The sequence below is a fragment of the Gadus chalcogrammus genome, chromosome 2, assembly GCF_026213295.1.
Source record: "Gadus chalcogrammus isolate NIFS_2021 chromosome 2, NIFS_Gcha_1.0, whole genome shotgun sequence".
Taxonomy (NCBI): domain Eukaryota; kingdom Metazoa; phylum Chordata; class Actinopteri; order Gadiformes; family Gadidae; genus Gadus; species Gadus chalcogrammus.
In genome coordinates, this window is record NC_079413.1 from 4,744,545 (window position 1) to 4,764,888 (window position 20,344).

The 20,344-nt window shown below is 48.3% G+C and overlaps 2 protein-coding genes across 2 annotated transcripts; both read right to left on the minus strand.

Annotated features, from left to right (window-relative positions):
* Positions 1-38: 38 nt before the first annotated feature.
* On the minus strand, positions 39-9,802 carry triobpb (TRIO and F-actin binding protein b). The gene is made up of 12 exons (XM_056576184.1): positions 9,476-9,802; positions 7,932-7,988; positions 7,404-7,472; positions 7,183-7,272; positions 6,574-6,683; positions 5,700-6,120; positions 3,832-4,111; positions 3,523-3,634; positions 2,996-3,155; positions 1,910-2,023; positions 1,414-1,500; positions 39-1,234 (listed from the first exon to the last, which is right to left on the minus strand). The coding sequence occupies exons 1-12, from the start codon at positions 9,485-9,487 to the stop codon at positions 1,073-1,075; spliced, it is 1,674 nt and encodes a 557-aa protein (XP_056432159.1). The 5' UTR covers positions 9,488-9,802; the 3' UTR covers positions 39-1,072.
* An 8,253-nt stretch (positions 9,803-18,055) lies between these two features.
* Positions 18,056-20,274, minus strand: nol12 (nucleolar protein 12). The gene is made up of 6 exons (XM_056576213.1): positions 20,049-20,274; positions 19,767-19,872; positions 19,601-19,649; positions 19,011-19,156; positions 18,746-18,861; positions 18,056-18,549 (listed from the first exon to the last, which is right to left on the minus strand). The coding sequence occupies exons 1-6, from the start codon at positions 20,249-20,251 to the stop codon at positions 18,354-18,356; spliced, it is 816 nt and encodes a 271-aa protein (XP_056432188.1). The 5' UTR covers positions 20,252-20,274; the 3' UTR covers positions 18,056-18,353.
* Between the last annotated feature and the right edge of the window lie 70 nt (positions 20,275-20,344).

The window sequence follows — 20,344 nt, forward strand, 5'->3', positions numbered from 1 at the left end:
AAGGCGGTTATACAACACACAAGCGTGTCTGTCAAAAAAAGTCGCGTCAACGTTCAAGGTTTACTGGTGTTCACGTCTAATAAAACTCTATAACATTTTTCTATTAATGTAGCATCGTTATAACATTTGTGACAAAGTGCTTTATTTGATAAAAAATAAATGGTGGCTGAGAGACGGTCACGGCAGAATTATTTAAGAACGAGTAATTTATTGATTACAAAAATGCAGATGATTTACAATTAGTCACTGCTCTACAGTATATTAAATATCAAAATATGGTCACAATACAGGTAGCTAGGTATCTCATCGGATCACAAATGACATGATCCTCATTGGCTCATTGAGCACTCACTAATGCTCTGTTGACGACTACTTTAGTCCCAGATCTCCTCGACTTCCGAACTCATCCCATTTCCTGTTGTCTCCCAGTGTCACCACTGCGACCAGTTTAGAAGCATTCCTTGTTACGGGTCAGATGCATGTCCCATTTCTATTTCCCAGCTGGGAAACGGGAACCCTGACTGTACTGAAGATACCAGCTGAGCTGACAGCAGTGGTCACTGGTCATACATTACATGCGGTAGTCATTCCTGTTGACACACGAACCGGTTGGAACATTTAAACAACACAATGCCGAAAGAGAGGTTGTAAAACCAATTATATAAAATAAAAATAATAAGGAAGTTCATTCTAATCATTTAGACAGGATACAACTAATTCCCTCCTCAAAGGAAATATTCCAGTTTTCGACTTACTTTTCACCCACAAAAGTAAAAATAATAAACAAAAAGAAAATTAAAAAAAGTGCAAATTCATACATGGAAGACAGCCCAGGCTCAGGGGTCAAGGGTCGTGGACATCTCTCCCAGGCTGAATGAGAAGGCACTAGTGTCTGACTCTCTGTGGCCCGTCTGGATTTCTGTGGCTCCTGACTCTTTGGTTCTCAGGGGCCCCAGACAGCCAGGGGTCCAAATAGCCACCCTGGCTTTCTGGATACCTGGCTGTCAGGGGCCCCTGTGACTTTCTTGTGCCTCATGGCTGTCTGCGGGCCCAGGGAGCTGGAGGGCCCCCCTCAGTGCTCCAGGCTGTTGCCCAGCACCTGACCCTCCTGCAGGGCTGCTAGGGCCAGCCTCAGGTGCTCCTTGAGGGACTGGACCTCCCGCAGGCTCCGCCCCCGCATGCTGCTCAGCTCCGCCTCCAGCTCCCTGCGGCGCTCCGAGGCCAACCGCTTCTCCTGGAAGAGCGGGTCAAAGGTCGCACTTTAGTGACGTAGAAGATCAATGAGACACACACACACACACACACACACACACACACACACACACACACACACACACACACACACACACACACACACACACACACACACACACACACACACACACACACACACACACACACACACACACACACCGTGTTGAGGGCCTGCAGCTCGTTGCGCAGACAGCCGATCTCCTGGTGGAGGTACTCCACCTCCTTCTCCTTGACCTGGACGAGGACCTGAAGGAGAACCAGCGGGTTACTGCACAGAACCACCGGTTTGACGCTGACATTAATGCTCAGCTAAAAGTCAACCTGCTGTCTTCTACGGACAGCTTTGGTTAATCTTCCTAGTTACATGGTTATAGTAATGATAAGAGTTATGGTTTGTTCTGGTTGCCCAGTCTATCCCTCCCGAAGCTTTGGTGTTGAACAATATTCTGGCTGAATCCTCGTGATCCTGCGCTAAGCAGTGTTTCGTAAGCCTGTTCATTTCAAAGCCAAACCAGAATTCTGCAGTTAAATCGGTTTTGTACAGCTAAATGTGGGCGTTTTCCAGGTCTTCATTTAGAATACATTCAAGATCATGCTGGCGTTTTAACACGCTAACATCGGAACCCGGACAGGTCTGTTAAGGTTGAACTCTTACCTCCAGTTCACAGGAATTCGTGGATTTGTTTTCGTTAACAACTCCCCCTGAACCGTGACCAGCGACCACGGACCGCGAGCGGCCTACCGCCTCCACCAGGCGAGCCTTGAGGTCCTGCCCGACAGAAGGTAACACGGAGACATTAAAACCCTATTTGCAAGGTGCTTGTTGGGAACAGGCCGATTGCTTGTCCTCCCGTATTGCTTCTTGCAGCTATCTCGAGCGTCACATTCGACATAGTGTAGGACATACAGAGAATCTAATAGTAATATAGTAATATAACGGTAGTATATCCAGCATTCAGGTACAGGGACCACGTGAGCTGCAGACGATGGGCCGCTGCTTGTGTAGGCCCATTGCCAACCTAGTTGAAGACATCCTCGGTCCGCAGGGCCCAGAAGCCCCGCCCACCGGACAGGGGCCCGCTGGTGGTTTGTTTTGGTTAATAATAATATTAAATATCGAACGTGTCGTGTGTCCAAATAAGGCGACACTGCAGTAAACCTGTACCGTACGAACATATCCTTGAGAATCTCACTTGCTCGAGTCTACCTCTCCAGGTCCTGTCCAACTCTCCAGGTCTACCTCACCTGTTCTAGTCTACCTGGCCTGCTCTAGTCTATCTCACCTGTTCTAGTCTACCTCACCTGCTCCAGTCTACCTGGCCTGCTTTAGTCTATCTCACCTGTTCTAGTCTACAAGACTGAGTAGCCCTGCCCATTCTGCCGGCGATTTGAGTTCGCCCTGCAGAAGGGTCTGGAGAAGAGCAATACATTTATCTCTGCTTCGGATACGTTTTTGCTGGAGCCAATCACCAAGCTGGCTTTTCCCCCTGGCTCGCTATTGGCTGATGTAACACAATGACGACAGGGAAGCGACGGCAAGCAGCCAATTGCGTACAGAGTCATTTGAACTAGGTTCGAACTTGTGCTGAAGAAAATGACGGCAGCCTCCCCCAGACCAAGCTCAATCTACGATTGAGCTTGGTCTGGCAGTAGCCAGGCTACTAGTCTACCTCCCCTGTTGTGGTCGACCTCACCTGTCCTACTCCACTTCCCTTATCCGACCTGGTCGAGTCAGACTCACCTCTTTCTCCTTCCGCAGCAGGTCCAGGTCTCTCTCCCGGCGGCTCAGCTCTCTCTCTCGGGCGGCGGCGTCCTGTTGGGCCCGGTTGAGCTCAAGACACTTGTGGGAGTAGCGCTCCGACAGACCCGACAGCTCCCGCTGCAGCGACTGGGTGTCCGCCCTGCACCAGAGACAACCACTGCTAGTAGCACCTGTAGCATTAGCTGCCTAACGTCAAATCGTTTTTTCTCTCCAATGGCATGGAATTTAAATAAGCGTCGTAGCTTTAATTATACATGATATAGCAGCAACGGCGTGCTATAGTCTTGCTTGAATGAGATGCACAGATACTACCCGTTAATGTGTCTATAATTAGTTATTTTAGCAGACTAATTTATGTCATTAAGGAGCAGGGTTAATGGGGCATCTTGCACTAGGATGATACTCGAAGCACTAGACTACTCTGCCCCCCCCAAAATGGTCTCACAATCTCTTTTGGATTGTTGACATCCAATATAACACAATAATAATGAAAGAGATGAACGTACTGTAGCTGGTTCCGCAGGCCGACGGAGTCCCCCGTCCCCCCACACAGCCGGGTGGCCCGTTCCACCTCCCTCTCCAGCTGCTCCTTGTGAGCCTTCTTCAGCGCCTCCATCGCTAACAACAACAACAACAACAACAACAATAACACAATCAAACAGCAGGTAGTGCACAGAGAGATATTATGGGTTGAAGGAGGTTGTGATAAAGTTTGAATGAAGACTTTTAACAAGTTGAACTCCCTCTCTGCCACTTCCTCCTCCTCCTCCCCCCCCCCCCCCGTTATCCTCCCCACTCCCCGGCCCCTCCCTCACCGTGGGCGGTGGCCCGGGTCTCCTCCAGGAGCAGCCTCTCCTGCTCCTCCTGCGCCTCCCTGCACTGGCGCTCGTGTTGCCGCTGCACCTCCAGCAGGGCGTGGCGGTGAGCCCGCTCCAGCGCCGTCAGACTGCTCCGGCACGCCGCGTCCGGACCGCACACCTTGCCCGCGCATCCTCCCACCCCTTCGCCTCTCCCGCCTCCCCCCCCTCCTCCCCCGCCTCCCCTTCCTCCCCCTCCTCCTCTCAGGGTCTCCAGTTGCTGCCTCAGTGACGCCACCTGATGGTCAAACCGAAATACACGCAGAGGTAAAGCGGAGCGCAGTACTACGGCAGTATTGAATACAGTACTATGGCAGCATTGAATACAGTACTACGGCAGTATTGAATACAGTACTATGGCAGTATTGAATACAGTACTATGGCAGCATTGAATACAGTACTATGGCAGCATTGAATACAGTACTATGGCAGTATTGAATACAGTACTATGGCAGTATTGAATACAGTACTATGGTAGTATTGAATACAGTACTATGGCAGTATTGAATACAGTACTATGGCAGTATTGAATACAGTACTATGGCAGTATTGAATACAATACTATGGCAGTATTAAAGAGTACTACACTAGTTCTAATGCAGCACTACCGTTGTATTAAATACAGTATTACTGAAGCATTAGATACAGTGCTATAGTAGTATTTAAAAGTACTACACTTGTACTAATACAACACTACTGTTGTATTAAATTCAGTATTATAGAAGCATGAAATACACTACTCCTGTAGCGTTAAATACAGTTCTATTTTAGTATTAAATGCATCATTACTGTAGTAATAAATACAATACTACATTAGTTTAAAATAAGTACTACACTAGTCATAATGCAGTACAAATGTATTAGTAGAGGTAAAGCCTGACTCTTACTGTGGAATTACAAGCAGTATTAAATACAGTACTAGTTGTAGTTATTAAACAGCAGTACTGTAGTATTACAGTTCCGCTGTACTTGTAATAAAGTAAAACCGTAGTATTAATTAGAGTCTGGCTGTAGTTATAATAAAGTACAACGGTAGTATTAAAAAAAGCACAGCCCTAGTTATAAGTAGTACTAGAGGTATTACCTCAGCACTACTGTAGTAATAAATACAGTAGTAGTCCTACTGTATTATTAGGTACAGTTATACTGTTAGAGCAAGGTATGTTTGTGCTCCAGTAGTTGTTAGAGGGGCAACACACAACACAGGGAGAGTAACACACCAAAGCACAGCAGACAGAAACAGCAGGCCCAGCAGCACTGCCACAAACACACCATGTGGCGGGGCTGTTTTGTGTGTCAAAGGTGTGTTATTGTTGACTTGTGTGGTTACGGTGTTGGTGTGTAACGTGCTTAAAGCTGGTTTCACACCGCCGCGCGGCAACTCGCCGCTTCCATTCATTTCAATAAGGGAAGGGCGGCAGAAGGGAGGCGGTTACAAAAGCGGCTGTTGACCAGGAAGCTGTTGTGAACGCTTTTTGCACTTTTCACACTCAGCTTTACCGCTCAGCTTGAAACGTTCGGCGGCGGCAGCGGAAGCAGCCGCTTTTGAAAACGCCTGGCCCTTCACACCGCCGCGCCCAACCCTCCGGCGGGTATCAGGGCGGTGGCCGCGCGGCGCTGTGCAAGCACCTTTAGGAGGATGGATGTGCCGTGTTCTGGTCTAGGTTAGTTTGGGCCGTGCTGCTGAGGAACAGATGCATGCTAGAAGAGGTTCTCTTCTTGGAGGTTAAAAGGCAGAAGGTGTTCCTTCATCTTGGAGATGAAGGGTTAATTTGCATGTTAATTCCAGAAAGTATGCAAATTAGAAACTGCACTGCACGCACTACCTCCCTGTGCAGCGCCTCATTGGCCGGCTGGCCGCTGGACTGAGAGCTGATTGGCAGGGCCTTCATCTCCTTTAAAGGCAAGCGTTCAAACTCCTCCCACTTGTTCTCTATCTCCTCCTCCATTCGCTGCCAGCTGTCCGAGCCTGCCGGCCCCTTCCTGGACAGCAAGGCCTCCCATTGGCTACTGGTGCTGTCTAGGTTCCTCCCCTCCTGCCAGTGGCTGTGCTCCCTGCCTTGGCCCTCCCCTGCCTCTCTCTGACTGGCTGGCAGCGAGGGGGCGGGGACCGGGAGGGGGGACAGCTCCACATGATTGGAGCGCCGCTGGGGGGGGGAGGAGGTGTTGGGACGTGTTGAGGTGCGCCGCGTGGACAGCAGAGGTGCACCATGGGAGTTCTCCTTATCACTGCTGTTGTCAGGAAGCCTGAGAGGGGCCACAGTTGTTATTAATTATCTTTCAATTTAACGTTCAGATCTTCACATACACCGTCATTTCTATACGGTCTGTGTTTGTCTAGAGCTTGACTTCTTTAAAAGGTTTGAGTGTGATTAGCCGTTGCAAGCCATTTTGAAAATCGGCCTCTTCTGACATCACAAGTGGGCGTGTCCACCTAGTTGTATGACGAATAGATGAGCAACGTTTGCTACAGTCCCCTGGGTAGGCTGGTAGACTGATCTATCCAGCATACATCTAGTTGGACACGCCAACTTGTTAAGTCAGAAGAGGCAGGTTCTTATAACAGCTTGTAACGGCTAATCACACTCACACCTGGTGGTATAATATGTCACCTTTAAGCTCTAGAAAGTCTATTCCTTTAATTTGACTAGGCATGGTTGCGGTCATATGACCAGAAAGGGCTGGGATCATTTGACTCACTGTGTGAGGTCAGGTGACCTGCTTGGTTGGACGCTCTTCCTCAGAACTTCAATCCAGTTCCTTCGGATTCCGGCCGTCATGGCTGACAGCGTGACCATTCCTTCACGGGTCTGAGGGCACAGATGCATGATGGGGGATAATCAGTTAAAGTGCTCCCGCAGGTCATAATGTTGATACTATTTAATATATAAATATCATAATCACAATATTTATTTAGGACCTTTATAAAATTTATAAAATGCTTACTTGAAACAAGTAAGTATATGTTATGCCATTCGTGAATGCTTTTATTCCAAGCATCTAACAATCTCATACGAATATGAAAAATATGAATATGAATTGAGCTGTACTGGAAAAAGGAGAAGAAATTAAAGATGATATGAACAAAAGGGACACAGGAGTCTGAAAAGAGGAGGATATAGGATTTAGGGAGGATAAGTGTGAGACAATTACACAAGGAAGCTGAATTCAACTTAAAACAAAGACAGAAGAAAATCTTCGATCCGCAGACTGAAGTGATCCAAACTGTGAGAATCTACAGGTGAGAAAGGTAAGAGCGGTAATACAGGGTTAGAGTGCTTAGAAAGGTAAGACAAGTGAGACAGGTACCTGAATCTGAAAGCCGTAGTTCTTCTCCACGTCGAACTCTGAGACCTTTAAGCAGGAGACGAGGTCGATGTCTCCATCCGGCTCGTCTTTCTGCAAGAAAAGATAACAGATTACATCACATTTTGAAATGTTACAGATTTACGTTAACAGATTAGAGATGACATTAAGAATAATATGATGTCATGAAGTGGTAGGGAGAAGATGGTCACTGTGATAGATACCTCTTCTGCTCCAGAGTCTCTGTAATATTTGAGACCGGCGTCGGTTAGAACAAACCAGTGCTTCTTCCACTGGAAGACAACAAAACATAAAAAGTTAAGAACTACAACCAAAGAGTTAAAGAACTACAACTACATAGTGTTAAAGAGCTACAACCACAGAGTTAAAGAACTACAACCATATAGAGATAATAAACTAGAACAGTGTTACAAAACTAGTGTAGTGTTGGACAACCCTACAGAGTAAAAGAGGTACATCTTGTCTTTATAATCATATTCACATTTTTATTTTACGACTGTTTGAATGTAAGCAAAGCAGAATGGTAAGCAGGATAACCTGATGCTGTGTGTGTCTTTGTGCACGTTTGTCGAGAAGTGTGTTGCTGGGTTAAAGAGGAGGAAGTTGTGGTTTGTATGCGTGTGTGTGTGTGTAGTGGGTATGGTGTTTGTGTGTTTGTGAAGTGGGTATTGTGTGTGGGGGTTTGTTTGTGGTGATACTTATGAGAGACTGAGTGAGTGCGTGGATGTTACCTCTCCCAGGTCGTCCATCTTGGACATCCATCCCTTCTTGAAGTTCAACAGATCCGGCTGTGGGATCACAAGGTCGAAGGTTAACCCTTACATGGTCATGATTACATATTTACAACATCCTGTTTGGTACACGGGTACTTATAATTGAAGCACCTATTGTAATGGACAGATCTCTAGATATACATGCTGGTGGTTATAGTGTAAAGAGTTTGGCTGACGAGTGAGACAGGAAACAAAAAACTTACTTCCGTGAAACAAGAACAGGACACTATTTATGCAAACCCGGAAAGGGCGGGTGGAAATACATTAACAGCTGCAGTGTATAGCAAACAAGTGTGTGTGTGTGTGTGTGTGTGTGTGTGTGTGTGTGTGTGTGTGTGTGTGTGTGTGTGTGTGTGTGTGTGTATGTGTGTGTGTGTGTGTGTGTGTGTGTGTGTGTGTGTGTGTGTGAGTGAGAGAGAGAGAGAGAGAGAGAGAGAGAGTTACAACCTAACACTACAAGAGAACTATACCAACAGTACGAGAGATAACTACAACATAGTACTGCAACATAAAACTATCATAGAACTACAACCACACGATCATAGAACTACAACGACACTATCAGAGATCTACAAACAAACACTACCAGAGAACTACAATACAACACTACCAGGGGACTACAACACACCACTGCTTGTGTTGTAGTCTCTGAGGGAGACATTTCAGCCGAACGATGTTTGGAGTTTCGTTGACAGCTGCAGAGGGACAGAAATGCGCACACAAAACACACACACACACACACACACACACACACACACACACACACACACACACACACACACACACACACACACACACACACACACACACACACACACACACACTAACCCTAACTTAAAAGCAACACTACCAGAGATAACTACAACCGTTACCTTACACTACATGATAACTACACCCCAACACTAGCAGAGATAACTACAGTACTTCCAGAGAACTGCAACACAACACTACCAGAGATATACAACAAAACACTACCAGAAAAACTACCATCGAAGAGAACTATACAACCATTAAAAGATAATTTGAGTGTGTTTTTGTATACAACAGTCGATTAAAAAGATACGTTAACTAACCTGGAGGATTGACCTAACCAAACCAGTCGTACGACAACAAAAGAGCAGAGAATGAAAATACTTATTTCGGGGAATTAAGTTACATGCGTTTCTGACAACCGCAGCGGCACACCCTCCGTTCTACGAACCACACGACGCAACAACTACACAACTCACCCGCCTACCCGCCTACAAGCCACACGACACAACTACACAACTCACCCTCCTGGAAAGCCACACGACACAACTCCAACCCGCTCATAAGGGGTGACCTCGCGGGTTCGTTATAATGTAAACGATGCCACTTTGACGACGAACACACCGCGGCGTTTGCGCGTCGTCTGCTCGGACGGCTTCAAGCACGTTATGAGCCATGTGAGGAAATATCAACAATGTGGGCTTTGTTTGTGTCAAATTAATGTCTCACAGTGTTACCGATGTACAACTTACCGTCATGGTCATATAATCCAGATGCAGTTTGAAACGAGAGAAAAAAAATTAAGTTATTTCATGCTGGGCAAAGGGCCTTGTCTCCCCAACTTCACCTAACAAATCCTCCGGGGTAAATCCTGCGGGCTGAGACCAGACCAGATTCCGTCCCGAGTAATCATTGGAATGAGGAGGATTCCAAAGCTTTCGGTTTTCCAGCCGGTCCAAAGTTGAACATGCCTTTTTTTTCTTGCAGATAAACGTCAGCTGAAAATCTCTCGGTTTCACAACTTTGTGACAAACGGATCACTTCCTGGGCGGACCGACTGGAGAACAACCGCAGGGAACGATCATATTTGCATAACTTAAAGTTCGACGATCGAATCCCCTTTGAAATAAATGGATAAAAAATATATATATTGATAAGCTATAGAAAAATGTAATGCTAAAAACATAAATAAAATTGTACAGACCAGTTATGCCGCCAATACTCGGGAGTCTTTAATAACTCTTTCGAGATGTCAACATACATGTTGGCCTACTGACAGCGGCTTGCGGGTTGGTGATACATCAGCAAAGTATGAATAACTAATGTAAGTGTCCATGATATTTACTAAATGTATAACCGACAAGTATTTTGTTTTTTAATAACGATTTTATAAACTTGATTGTCCACATATCCGTTTTCCTTGGCCTAGTTTGGTTATTATTACCGTGTACAGTTAGACTATACAGTCTCATTATCATACTGAAAATAGCAAACAGACATATACACACACACACACACACACACACACACACACACACACACACACACACACACGCCCACGCGCGCACACAACCAACACGCACACAACCCACACACACGATGAGGCATACCTGTGTCAGTTCAGGTATGTGAGTGTTTCCGGTTCCCTCCTCCCCCGTAGGACCACAGCCCTGGAACAACAGCAGATTAAATCAATAATCAATGCATTTATCGATATTGTAACTAAATATTTATAGTCTATATTTATATTAAAAATAAATCGATATTCTGAATAAAAAAAGCTATGCCGAGTTTCACACACACACACGGACACACGGACACACAGACACACAGACAGACAGACAGGTGGGTTGGTGGTGTAGAAGAAGATATACTGTGAGGCTTCCAGTGGGAAACTTTATTTTGGGTGACTTTTATGGGTGACTTTTTTGACTTTTGTCTGACAGGTTCCTATTAGCTTGTGCACCTATCTGACCAGGTTCCTATTGGTTGGTGTACCTGTCTGACAGGTTCCTATTGGCTGGTGTACATATCTGACCAGGTTCCTATTGGCTGGTGTACCTGTCTGAACAGAGAGGTGGGGGAGTGGGATCTGGAAAGGTTTCCCCAACCCAGCATCTCTCTGTGGTGGCTTCCGGGTTGGTCTCTCTCCCTGGACGGGTGTCTGCTCACAGAATGACTGAGGAGAATGCACAGGTAGAAGGGGATATGCAAACACAACAATCAAATTTTTGCATGAACCGGACCAGTGAGGTAAAAAATACTTGAAAAAGCAAGACTGTACAACACTGTATATTGCTCCAATTGTGTTATTTTTGAAACGTTGAAATTGGATGACCAGTTTGAGAATCAACAGGTACCATGTCTCAGGGTTCTAACTGCGTCTCTATGGTTTCTCTGGGTTCTTACCTGGCCGGTTTAAAAAGCTCCTGTCTCCCTCGCGGTGCCTGGTGGTTCTGGGGTTTCACTGCTTCCTCTCTCGGGTGGATCGTCCGGCCTCTCGGCACATCAGCCAACACCGCGTACTCCTCCCTACTCCTGCCTCCCGACTCCTCCCCGCTCCGACCCCCAGACTCCCAGGAGTCCATTGAGCTCTGCGAGGAGGTGTTCCTCTGCAGCTGGATCAGCGGCGGGGGGGAGGGGCTCTGTGTGCGGCGGAAGGGTCTATGGTTTTCAGGGGAGGGGCTTCGTTCCTCCATGCCCCTCCTGCTGTCGGAGAACCGGTTGACGCTTGAACTCCTGGATGCTGGTCTACTGACTGACGAGGCGGTTCTACTGGTCTCCCTTGGCCCCTGGAAACCTTGCCTGCTTGTCTCCCTGGACTCCTGGAAACCTTGCCGGCTGGTCTCCCTGGTCACATGGAATCCCGCTGACCTACTGGTCTCGCGGGGCCCCTGAGAGCCCACCGTTCGACTGGCCTCATTTGATGGCTGGAAGCTTGTTGTTCTTCTGGTCTCTCTTGGTGCATGCAAGCTTGTTGTATTACTGGTCTCTCTTGGTGCCTGGGCGATGGTTGTTCTACTGGTCTCTCTTTGAGCCTGGAAGCTTGTTGTATTACTGGTCTCTCTTTGTGCCTGGGAGATGTTTGTTCTACTGGTCTCTCTTTGAGCCTGGAAGCTTGGCGTATTAATGGTCTCTCTTGGTGCCTGGGAGATGGTTGGTCTACTGGTCTCTCTTGGTGCCTGGAAGCTGGTTGTTTTAATGGTCTCCCTTGGTGCGTGGAGGCTGGTTGTTTTACTGGTCTCTCTGTGCGCGAGAGAGCTTGCTTTCCTGCTTGGCGAGCAGGTTCGGCATGCAGACGAGCTATATGTTGAATCTCTCAGGGAGCGTGAGGAGCTGTTCCTCTCAGACATAACCGAGTCCTGGGTGGTTCTCCTCTGGAAGTGGCTGTTGCTCTCTGCTGTGGTGATTTTACTCAGGATGGAGTAGCCTGGCGATTCAGCGTTGGGGGTTCTGGAGGTGGAGGAGCCGAGGCGGTTGAGAGAGGTGACGGACTCTGTCTTCCGTAGCGAGGAAGCTACCGGAGGGTCATAGCTTCTTCTAGGGGGCGAGGAACTGCGTCCATTGCGACTCCGGGCAAAACCGCCTGACTCAGACTTGAGGCCTTTGGTAGGACTATCGTAGGTCCGTCTCGGAGAGGTACGCCCAGAGTCGCTAAAGGGACCTTTAGGTTCTGCGTTCTTGGATAGGTACCGACCCGGGGACTCGTGGCTCTTCCTTCCTGGAGAAGAACTTCGGCTCTCATTAACTCGACTCCTGCTATAACTGCTCGAAGCAGTCTTGTTCGACATCAAGTGGTTGTCAATTGTGTCATTGCTGCGTCTGGCCGATCGGGAGCTGCAGTTGTCCTGTTCTAGATTGTTCTGCGTGTTCCTTGCGTCCGGGTTGCGTAGAAGAGCCTGGCTCTCGATGTCGTATCCCTCCCTGATGGGGGAGCCGCAGCGACCTGGATGACTTCTACTACTGAGGGATGTGACGGAACCAGACTTCCTGATTGGGCTGTGACTTGTTGAGCTGTAACTTTTCCTGGCCAGCAGAGAGCTGTCCACCTCACGGAAGCCACCGTGGTCTGGTCTTGGGGGCAAAGAGGAATAACTTTTACCCAACTGCCTCTGGCCATTGGAGATGCCGCTCAGAGGTTCTGTCTTGCGAAATGAGGCAAGGCCAGATGTACTATGGTCCTTCCTCAAAGGAGAAACGCTTCTGCCGTCCTGGACTCTGCCGCTCAACACACCATTTGTCTCACTCGATTTACGCAAGACGCTCTTAAAGTCTGAAACGGTAGTCCCTTGGGATTTGGCAGAACTAGCAAATGATTTGAAGTTCCTGGGCAGTGTTCCTGAACCGGTAGCTCTCCCAGATGGGGCCTGGGAGGGGCTCCTGGACCGTCTCTCCGGGCCACCGCCATCGAAGCTTCGTGTATTGAGGGAGAGGCTCCCCTCGCCACGCCCGAACGGTGATCGCCCTCGTGCTGGAGACGAAGAACGAGATTGGAGCGTGGAACCTAGTCTCGAGGCATCATGTCGTCCAGGCTGCTGATTGGATGAAGACTGGGGAGAGGAGAGGTTTCCTTTACCGTATGAGCTGCCCTGGCGTCTTTGGCTGGTTGAGGCCAGGGACTCTGCGATCTTAAAAGGCGTGGGACTCGGAGAGCGAGGGCCAACCAGGGCCTCGACCTCGACCGCAATCTCGTAGGGGTCAGGAGGCGGCGCGATCTGGTTCTGGTCCTGTTCCTCTTGGCTTAGTCTGTCAGGAGGTGCTGCCACGTGGCGGTTTCGGAAGGGGACAGTGTCTTTGGGCTCGATGTTCCGAGTGTTGAAGACCGGGTGTCCTCTCTCAAAATGGCGGAACGGAGCCGGTGGATTCTGGTCATGCAGCGAGCGGGATCCGGCAGCTCTTCCCATGGAGAAATAGCCGCTGTCTCTGCCCTCTCTTTCTCCTCTGATCCCTGAGAGCAAAGCACAAGCAGCTGAAAGCAAACGGGTATAGGGAACTCTAGATGTCAAAGATCAACTGCCAAGCACGGAGTTCCTGCCACGAGGCCAACTATATTGTATTACTGATAATTGCCCTGCAAAACCTCCACCGGTGGCAGCTATCACACAGGTTAGCTGACTGGGTGTGTAAAGAACACCTTTGGGTGTAAGTGGATACTGATTGGTCAAACGCTGCAAGTCATGGCTGCACTAGTCCTAAAACTTGCTAGTTAGCAACTGATATCATTTTCAATTCAAAGGATGCTATTTGGGTCTCCAACCCTCTCCTTGCTACCCTCCATACGTAAATGCACCATACGTAAATGCGGGGGAAAGGATATGAAAGTCAAAAGCCCAAAACAGTCAACAATGGAAGTGTGCAAGTTCATACTGCTGTACCAGCTTCAATTCAATTAACTGGGGTGTGGTAGTTTGCGGTCCTGGGGAAGGGGGGGGGGGGCTGGGGGGAGGGCAGGGATGAAGTACCTGGGGTTTTGCTGAAGGCATCCCTGGCTTGGGCTTCCCCCATCCATTCCCGGTGGTCAGGGCGGTGTGCAGGGCGGTCCAGGCGGGTCATAGCGGGCTGCTGGGGGAAATAGTCGTCGGTGTTGCTGCTGCTGAGCTCAGGGGAGTCGCTCTGATCAGCCCAGCTAGGAGAAGAAGAGATGGAGACAGAGGGAGGGAGAAGGAGGTACATACAAACATTTATATATTTACATACATTCCGTCCTGCTACCTGTCTTTGGTGTTACCTGTCTGTCCATCCTCCTCCTCGTCTGTCCTGCCTGTTGGCCTACCTTTCAAATGCCTTACCTGTCTTTCCTACTATTTATCTGCGGTCATGCCTGTCTCTCCTTCAACTTGTCTGTCCTCCTACCTGCCAATTCTCAAACTTGTCTGTTGTACAACCTGTCTGTGGCCCTACCTGTCTTTCCTCCTATCTGTCTGTTGTACTAGTGCTACCGGTCTTTGGTCCTACCTGTCGGTGCTGCTGCTGTCGTAGTCGGTGTCGCAGGTGTACAGTCCACCGTCGGGGCTCAGAATGCACACGGAAGTCCTCCGGTAACCACGGCAACCCCCGCTGACATCACAGTAGATGCTCACCGCCGATTGGCTGTCAGAGTCGTCCTGATGAATTGAGACGACGGGACGGTCGGCATCACGTCAATCAAGAATTGTTTGGCATCACTGATACCATCTCACCGTAGCGACACTGTATCACTGTCGGCCCTCTTAAGCATCAGATTCTCAGCAAGCTATGCTAGTGCTAGCTAGCTATGCTAGTTAGCAAGGTACGTTTGCTAGGTAGTCAGCTAAGTCCGTTCAGAGCTTGTTCTTTGACTGCATAACCAAACACCTGGGACGACCAAGGAGGAGAAGATGAAGTTAGTGTTGCAAAGTCGGTCCACTGAGTTTGTAAAAACATTGACCGCCCCATCTCTTTGTAAAAACATTGACCGCCCCATCTCTCTCTTTCAATCTCCAAGTTCTCTCTCTCTCTCTCTCTCTCTCTCTCTCTCTCTCTCTCTCTCTCAGATGCTGGGTCTCTCGGTCGATTAGGGTTACACACTGTAACTCAACTCTTGTTCTCATCATTAATTCATGATTCTTTTTTTAACCTGGCATTTATCTTGTTGCATGAATTTACATCTTAAAAATCATCCAAACAGTTTGACTCTACTTAGGGGGCTGTCCATCTCCTCAACACTTAAACGTACCCTTACCTGCGACTCAACTGACCCTACTGTGTTGGACAGCAGGTCCTGGTTGTCGGACTAATGTGATCTGGTGGAATAACCAAACTCAAAGATCAAACTTATGAGCAAACGTAACCCCATATTAGCCGAGCCAAGTTCACCAGTGGGGTTACCGCCCACCGTTGCAGGGTTTCCAGGCTGCCGTTTAAATGATAGCCGAGAAATAAGGATATAAAGGCTTCTATGTTTTGTGGTAGTGTACGTAGACTTCCTTTACACCTTGACTCTAAATACAACCAATCCCCAAAGAGCAGCACATGATCTGCCTTCATCAATCTGTAATGAGAGAGAGCTAGGCTACCACAGCTCTCTCTCTCTCTTTATCACTGCTTCTCTTTGTCTCTCTCTCCCTTTACAACATCCCCCCCCCCTTTCTCTCCCTCACTCCAATGACCTTTTGACAGCAGGAAAGGTCATGTGACCCAGTGACTCAAAAGATACAGAACACAGTTCAACTTCATCAAAAACGTCCTACATTCGATACAGAACATATCAATTTTGAAGATATTGATATAGATACAGAATTTATAGATACAGAATATATCAGACCTGATCAACCAAGTCACAATTATCTCAAATATAACAGCGGCTGTATCCCTGCCAAGTGACACACCACACAGCCCTCTCCTATTGGTCCTCATCACAGGTGTGTTTACCTGCCAAGGATGTACCTTCAGACGCAACCGGTCCACTTCCTCCTCGCGTCCCGCCTCCTTCCTGCCGCTCACGTCCCGCCCCCTCACCGTTGGTGACGCCTCCTCCTCGCCCGTCACTGTCCGCGTCTCAGGGCTCGCCCTGGATCCGTTCCCTGTTCTGCTCCTGAACCCGGTGGCGCACTCCGTCCCCGCGGCCGGCGTCGCCTCCTCCGTGTGCGTGACTGCACCGGCGTGCACTCGCTTCTGGCGGAGGCAGTCATGGCAACGGGACGGGTCGAAGACGTTGGGCTGGAACTCAGCGCAGACGGGCTCCTCAGGAGGGAGGGGCATGGCGGGGCAGGAGCGGGGGGGGGCTCATCTCACCACTCACGACAGGTAGGGGTTAGACAGTACAGGGACAGGTCATTAGGGAGCAGGTAGGGGTTAGACGGTACAGAGACAGGTCATTAAGGAGTAGGTAGGGGTTAGACAGTACAGGGACAGGTCAGTAGGGAGCAGGTAGGGGTTAGACAGTACAGAGACGGGTCATTAGGGAGCAGGTAGGGGTTAGACGGTACAGAGACAGGTCTTTAACAAGCAGGTAGGGGTTAACACTTCAAAGACAGGTCATTAGGAGCAGGTAGGGGTTAGAGAGTACAGGGACAGATCATTAAGCAGCAGGTAGGGGTAAGACAGTATAGAGACTTGTCATTAAGTAGCAGGTAACTGTTAGACAGAACAGAGAGAGGTGATTAAGAAACTGGTAGGGGTTAGACAGTACAGAGACAGGCCATTAAGGAGAAGGCAGAGATGAGACAGTACTGAGACAGGTCATTTAATAGCAGGTAGGTGTTACACACGATACCATTTGGGAGTCTAACCCCCTCCCATCACCCATCCTGCCAGTAACATACGTGTTGGTGTGAAGGACCATGTTACTCTATGGGTGGACACTTTTATTTTAGCACTTAGTGTGCATCTCCTTGTATCCGGTCTGTCCAGTTATGTGTGTATGTTGTTGTTCATTGTGCCTGACATACAGCAAACAAGATAAACCACCATATACAGTGCATACACAGGCCCTCGAGCTCCGACAGAACATCTGAATTCTTGAAAGTATATAATTTAAAGCAGAACCGTAATACTCTAGTAGACCCCCCCCCCCCCCCCCCCCCCCCCCCCACAGACACTGACACACTAGTCTATCATTCACTAGTGATCATAGAACCCACAGGTTGACTAGCGATCACAACAGACGCACAAACACAATATACATATATATATATATTTATAGGCAACATAATGAGCAGTGCCTACCTGGTAGAGGTACGGACTAGATCTGGTCTCTCTCTATGACTAGTTCCTGTTTTTCTAGGACTAGAGCTGGTCTCTTCTGGGCTAGATCTGCCGGTTTCTTTGGGAGACACATGGCTCATCCCTCACTTTCCCCCCTCAACCTAAAACACACACCTGATTGGCTGCTCCAACAATAGGGGAAACTGAGGCACGCGGGTGGCCATGATGGCCCGGCTTACACAGGAGAGTGGGCTCGAGGGGAGACAGGGCGGGAGCCAACATGGAGCTGGTGGCACAGTGATGTGTTGTATTAGATATCATGGGCTTTAGAAAGGTAATCAAACTCCTAACAGAGACAGCTGGGACACCAGGCCCCGCATTAATAAATAAACAGCTCAGAAGTATGGACTGTCAAACATTACTATCCTAAGTGAAACACTGCTGAGGCACGGACTAGCATTCCCTCAAACGTTACTGTGGTAACATTTACTTATTCAATTGTATATGGTAGTTAACGGAGGAAAATGATGTACTAACGTACACTAAGGCCTCCAGGAGGTAAGGGTCTCTCGTATTAAGGATCTCCAGCAGGAAGGAACCATGATGACAACTTCCTGCTTCTCAGGAAGCAGGGAGAGTCCGTCCGAACAAAAGACACCAGACGCCGTAATAATGACAAACATTTTATTATTCAATTAAAGTCTACGTAGCAAACACTTATGGTCATCATTAATACATTATTCCGAATCCCAATCAGTAGAAAAACAGTCGGAAGAGCAGATAGAACTGCAACGACATCAGCACTCAGGTGTGTTGACACCGTATCTACAGGTTATCGTGGTCCCCTGCTCCGATGGGGACTCTGGCAGTGAGCCAATATAAACATCTGCATTCCCGTTACCATGGCGATCAGGGGTCAAACACTGTGTGGTCCACAGAGTAGATCCGCTCCGCCCCCTCTCCGTCTCAGTCCTTGTAGTGCTGTTTCTTGCCCGTCTGCTGGCGCCGTTGTTTCTTGGAGGTCCTCCCTGGACGAGCCTTGACCTTGGACTCGCTGCCGCGGGCGTCGCCCTGGCGACCGCGTGCCCCCTTCCCTTCACGTTTATGTTTCCCCTTCCGCTGCTTCGTAGCAGCGTTGAGCGACGTGGACAGAGAGCGGATCCTGGGACAGACACATTTTGTGGTCAGACAACGACAAAACACACAATTCTGTAGAATGTATAAACAAGTGTGTATATGTGTGCCGCACGTGTATACTTTGTCTGTGGCATATGTATACCGTGTAAAATATGTGTTAACCGTGTACTTGTAAACAAGTGTGTATTTTGTGTGTGCACTTCAGAATGATTGTTTTATACTTTTTGTTGAGGATAGGCTTATGGGCTTGCTTTGGCATTGCGGCAATTCTCTCTCCATACTCCTCCCCAGCATTCTTAGATACTGCTTTCTCCTCTCCCTCCTCCCCTCCAGACACCTTGAAGAACAGATAAAAGTCAGTCTCTCTACGCCAGCCTTCCTGGAATTAGAAAGGATAAGTTCCATGCGTCTCTCTACGGACGCCATCTTGGATCTAGGAAGGATAAGTTCCACGGGGTCTGCACAGCCGACATCTTGGATCTCTACCTCCGTGTCGTCGAGGCCCAGCAGTTTGGCGTCCGTGAGGTCCAGGTTGCTGATGGTCGTCACGGTGACCGTGTGGTTGGGGTGGTCGTACTGGACGCTCTCTGTGGTATCTGTGACCCCCTCCTCCAAATCATCTTCTTCGCTTTCTGTTGAGCCAACGGACATAGACAAGCAAGAAGTAGAACGTCATGTCTTTACAGGGCAAACTTTTCAACACTGGGTGTGATGTCATGGTCCATTACAAGCCCTGTCATAGTGTACCCATATACAGTACATGGGACAGATTGGGAGCTGCCGGTGTGCACCCTGATGTGAAGGGTGGGTCAATAACACCAGTTGGTAAAGTCAACTAGACTTATGATATATTTACTATTCAACAAACCAATTATCTATCAGGCACTTTTATCCAAAGACACATATTTCGAATTCAGATTCATGTCAGTAAAGAAGCAGGTAGGATTAGGGGGGGGGGGGGGGGGGGGATCTTGCTCAAGGACGCCTCTAGGGAGACTGGACACTGAGGATGTAACCCAGACCCTTTCAGCTGGGAGTCCAACACCCTGACCATACTGCAGTAGCAGTCTACCTACCGAGAGCATCCGTCCTCTCCTTCAGCAACCGAATGTACTCTTTATGGCGCTGAGGATAAACACAATTTCGAAGTTAGAAACCTCTCCAAAGCCGATCCAGCCCTCGGTACATGTTGTTTACTACTTATTCAAAGGAAACAGCGTAAGGGGTACGTGTGGAGGTTACCTCTTCGCGCACTCGGATGTGCTCCTCTTTTATCTTCTTCTGGATCTCCACCACCGCTGCCTTACGACGCTCTACCTTCCGCTTGTGGAAGCCGGTCAGGTATTCCCTGCACCGGGGGATTAACAATGAATTCACCCCTCGACATACTCTTAAGCAATACTCTGAGACACCGGGCATGATTAAATAATTGATACAACTAAATTGTACACAGGTCCACTTCAACCAGTAATACAATGGCTACGTGCTAACATGTTATGAACTAAAATGTGTGTTCAAACTTACTGTCGGCTGCTGTCGTCAAACGTAACAATACATTTATTCTCTCGTTTCTTAGATCCTGGCTTGAATTTAGCTTTATGCGGCGTATTGTTTGTTTTCTTCTTGTTCTTCATGTTTACACGTGAGAAGCTGTCTTCCTTGGTCCGCGGGTCAAATGGTTCCGACAGCAAACAGTATCTGTCATGATCGTTCCAGAATAGTTTCATCTTATCTAAAGCTGTTGTTTGTAGAGTAACGTATAAATACAAATAATATGGAATGACATGTTTCAATATAAAAAATAATATTGTCACTTTCAC